The sequence below is a fragment of the Miscanthus floridulus genome, chromosome 6 (genome assembly GCF_019320115.1).
Source record: "Miscanthus floridulus cultivar M001 chromosome 6, ASM1932011v1, whole genome shotgun sequence".
NCBI lineage: Eukaryota > Viridiplantae > Streptophyta > Magnoliopsida > Poales > Poaceae > Miscanthus > Miscanthus floridulus.
This window is the reverse complement of record NC_089585.1, coordinates 45,604,551-45,609,151: the sequence shown is the minus strand read 5'-3', so window position 1 is coordinate 45,609,151 and position 4,601 is coordinate 45,604,551. Positions and strand designations below refer to the sequence as shown.

Below are 4,601 nucleotides of genomic sequence, written 5' to 3'. Positions count from 1 at the left end.
GTGCTCGAGGGCTCCGACCTTGGCACCTCCATGGCAACCTTGCTCGGCAACATCACCACGATGGCACTCAATCTAGCTGACTGGAGAGCACCACTACTCGTCTACCTCCTTGAGGAGGTTCTGCCACCAGAAAAGACTGAAGTGCGATGAATCGCTTGACATGCCAAGACATTCATCGCCATTAGTAACAAACTTTACAAGCGAAGTCTATCGAGAGTGCTCATGAAGTGCATCCTGGCAGACCAAGGGAAATAGCTTCTCCTTGAAGTCCATGCCAGAATCTGTGGACATCACATGGCCCCAAGGTCGTTGGTCAGGAAAGCCTTTCACCAAGGTTTTCACTAGCCCACTGCACTGCAAGATGTAGAGGAGGTGGTCCACAGGTGTGAAGGATGCCAGCTCTATGCTCGGCAAACTCACCTACCGGTGCAGGAGCTTCAGACCATCCACATCACCTGGCCATTCACGGTTTGGGGCCTCGACATGGTCGGACCCCTCAAAGAGGCCCCGGGTGGCTTCACTCACCTACTCATGGCGGTGGACAAGTTCACCAAGTGGATAGAGGTGAAGCCCATCACCAATATCTGCTCGGAAGAGGCGGTCAAGTTCTTCCTCGACATCATCTATCGGTTTGGTGTCCCTAACTGTATCATCACCGACCATGGAACAAACTTCACCAGGAAGAAGTTCCTAGACTTCTATGATGGATACGACATTAGAATCGATTAGGCCTTGGTCGGACATCATCTATCGGTTTGATGCCCGTTTCTAGCGATGCTTAAAAATTTGAGAGCAAGACAACTACATGCACCGATGCCCAAACAGTAAAAAAAATATTGGTTATTGCTTCTCTTCAGTTCAGCCAAAAGAGAACCAGTAAGGTGGAAAAGGAGAACAGTGACCTTACTTTATTTTTGGTGGGTCCCAACCAGTACAGATGGCTTGGTTCAAAATTCAGTGCCCACTATTTAAGGTGGGTCCAAATTTTTTTTCCCTAGCGCTACTCGTACATTGCGGAAGGTCTTGTAATGCTATGGTATAGTGTAGCATGATCTATGAGGTAAGGATCTCATAGAATCCTACTCCAAATGTAAAAAAAATCAACATATAAATTTGAGTAATATCTTTGAGTAGGAGTAATTATGGTCTATCAGTTTAATAATTTGATATCATTTTCTATATACAGTGCTATGTTAAGTAATTTAATTTGGAGTATAATGTCTAAAATTAAGTTGGAGTGAGATCGGCATAATCTGTGGACTCAAGTTTACACAAATTTAATAGATTTATCAAAAATTGGCATTATATTATAGACTCAAATTTTTAGGAATATATTTAAAGTTGGATTTAAAAAATATATCTGTTTCTCAAAATCATGATTCGAATGTTAAATACTGTCAAATAAAAAGTAGTCCTATCTAAGACTCTTTTGTCTTTTCCTATCAACCTCGCAGAGCTGCCATTGGAGGATGGTGCCTGAGCCGCTGCTGCTTCTGCTGGAAACAGGCCCATTGCTCGCCGGCGCTACGCTGGGAGCTCAGCTCGAGCTTCTTCTATCCTCTACAGCGCCTTGCAGGTACGCGCCCGTGAGGCCGTGACTTTCGATGCAAGGGTTCGCGATTGTCAGCCTGTCGGCCTGCCCCTTGTTGCTGTCTCACAGCTGGAGGCAACGTTTCTCAGTTTCTGTGCGTGCAGTTGACCACCATCGTCTCCACAGGGCGAAGGCAGATCGGGCAACGGGGAACAAACAAGTACAGCAAACAGAAACATCGATTAGGGCATCGTTTAGATTGAGGTTAGGAATCAGTATTTGGCACTGTAGCACTTTCGTTTGTATTTGATAATTATTGTTCAATCATGGCCTAACCAGGCTCAAAAGATTCGTCTCGTAATTTACAATCAAACTGTGTAATTAGTTATTTTTTTTTATCTACATTTAATACTCCATGCATGTGTCCAAAGATTTGATGTGATGAAGAGAGAGTGAAAAAACTTGTAATCTAAACGAGGCCTAGAGTTCAACTGAGTATTCCGTACATGCTACTATGAACATGCTACAAGGAAACCCTGACATGTGGTGTTTTCGCTGGTTGGTTTGTGAATCGGTTTGGGTTAGCTGATGCTGGTTTGTTGTGAGAGAAAAACACTGTTAGCTGGTTGAATAAATCTGGCTGAAACCAACAAGCGAACAGTTAATATACTACAATAAAAAAAACCATGAAACTTGAGCACTACTGTCCTTTTGTCCTAGACAACTACTCGTTTCATCGTAAACGATCGTGGATTATTTACTACTGGCTGATTTGGTGTAAGAGAAAAATACTGTTCAACTTATAATCCACGATCGTATACGAGCAAACGAACAGACTAATAATAGAAGAACTAAAGTTTTCCTTTTTATAAAAGAACAGCTACTGAGTACTGACTGACTGCCACCGGTAATGGAATGGAAAGGCACGCACGGCAGCTAGTTTGGGTGGCCGGCGGTGGACGGGCAGGGGCTGGACCCGATCGGCTGCTGGTGTGCTGCGAGCGGCGACGCGCCGGGTTGGTGGTCGACGCAGGAAGAGTTTGCCTCGGCCATGTCGAGCTCGATGTGCTTGTGGCGAAGCATGAGCAGCAAGCGCCGGCTCTCCATGCGGCGGCGGTCGTTCTGCAGGCGCGCGCGTTCCATGTCGCGCTCCTTGTCGCCGCGGAACCGCTCCCATTTCAGCCGCTGCCCATCCAGGTAGCACGCGTGGGAGTCCAGGCGGATCTGCTGCTCCTCCACCTCCACCGCGCGGCGGCGCACCCAGCTTCGGGCCTGCTGCGGGTCCATGGTCGCGGACGCGAGCTCGCTCTTCACCTGCCGCAGCATCGCCGATGGGTCGGGTGCCACCCGCGCTGCCGCCCTCCACCTCGCGCGTCTCCCACCACCGCCTTCCGCCTCGTCGTCGAGGTCCTCGGCCGCGGCGCCATTCTCGCCACGCCCGCGCTTGCTGCGCCCGCCGCCGCTGTGCTGACGACGACTGGGGCGGTTGTTGCTGTGGTACATGTGGCCGCCGTCCTCCTCCTCGTCGTAGCCGTCCTCGTCCTCGTCCCCGTTGTCGCTCACGGCGTCGTCGCTGTCGTCGTCCGCGACGTCGGCGGAGGAGTCCTTCATCCCCGGCGGGGACGGGGCCGCCGCCTGCAGCTGCGCGTAGGCGTGGCGAGCGGCGGACGAGGCTGCGGTGGCCACGGGCGCCGGCGGCGGGTGGTGGAGGCAGGCGGCGTGCGGCGGCAGGTTGTTGTGGTAGGTGCACATCTCGCGGAAGAAGAGGTGCTTGGAGCTGAGCAGCTTGCGCGCCTCGTCCTTGGCCTTGGGCGTGAGGTCGTCGAGGGTGTCGATCAGCGCGTGGTTCTCGACCACGCGGCAGGCGCGGCCGCGGCCCAGCAGGTCGACCACGCGCTTGTACCGCTTGTTGAGGTCGTTGAACTTGTCCTCGCACTGCTGCGGCGACACCGCGAAGCCCTTGTCCATCATGGCGTGCGACACCGACTTCCACTTGCCCTTCTTCTGCTGCTGCGCCGCCGCCGCGTGGCCGTGCCCCGACGAGCCCGCCTTGCCTGCCCCCACGCCGCCAGCCGTCGCCACTCCCTCCCCGTCGTCCCCGACGCTGTACACCACCCCGATGAGCAGGCGCACCATGGCGTCCGTCCATTTCATCCTCGTCCACGGGCACGCCGCCGACGCCAGCTGCTGCGGCACCACCACTCCTCCCTTCCCGCCGCTGCCGTTGTTGCCCACCATGTCGTCGTCGTGCCCCACCGCCACCGCGCTCACTACGCCCCTGGACGACGACGTGTTGGAGTAGGGCGAGAACGACGGCGGCGCCTGCTGCTGCCTCACCGCCACCGCCAACGGCGCCGGCTGCTCCAGCTGGAACGCACCCTGCTGCTGGTGCTGGAACGCAGCGGCCGGGTGCATCTGCTGCGGGGCCAGGTGCATGTCCAGCCCCAGCATTGCTGCCGACCCCACCCCGCCGCCCCGCGGCGCCATCCCTCCTCCCCCGTCGCCCCTCTCCATCGGCAAACCGCCAATCTCAACCCTACCAGGTCTAGAAACCACTTGTCACTCTCGCTCGTGCTGCCGCTGTTGTACGATGCGCCGTGGGAAAACGGCAGCGAGGTGGGTGCGGTTTTTATGGGGGTGGAGCTGTGTGGGCGATCGCCGCCGGTTTCGCCCGTGCGGCTGCGACCGCCTCCGGGCGCGGCAGCGGCACGGGTACCCGGTTTTGCTCCCGCGCCTCACCGTTTACAGCGGTGGGGGCCCACAGTCCCGCAAAACCGCCTGGGATCCCCTGCGCAGCGGTGCTCCCCGCTTCTACGTGCGTGTGCTACTGTTTCTGTTGGTTGGGGGTGTCAGGTGTGCACACAAGATCCGATACCGCCTGTGGAGGACTACTGGACTGCGAGCGAAACAGCTGCCCGGAGTGGGCTGCCGGCTGCCCCTGGTTTTGGTTTTACCGGACCGGAACCCACTGTTTTTCATTTTTCTCCATCTCTCAGTTTCTTTTGATTACAGAAAAGAGCCCACTGTTGGATGGTGGCGATTTTTCATGCAGTGGTCGACCTGCAAGCGA

The 4,601-nt window shown here is 55.0% G+C and overlaps 1 protein-coding gene across 1 annotated transcript; it reads right to left on the bottom strand.

Annotated features, from left to right (window-relative positions):
- Positions 1–2,158: 2,158 nt before the first annotated feature.
- On the bottom strand, positions 2,159–4,115 carry LOC136458203 (uncharacterized). Its single transcript, XM_066458185.1, has one exon. The coding sequence runs from the start codon at positions 4,043–4,045 to the stop codon at positions 2,468–2,470; it is 1,578 nt and encodes a 525-aa protein (XP_066314282.1). The 5' UTR covers positions 4,046–4,115; the 3' UTR covers positions 2,159–2,467.
- Positions 4,116–4,601: the final 486 nt, after the last annotated feature.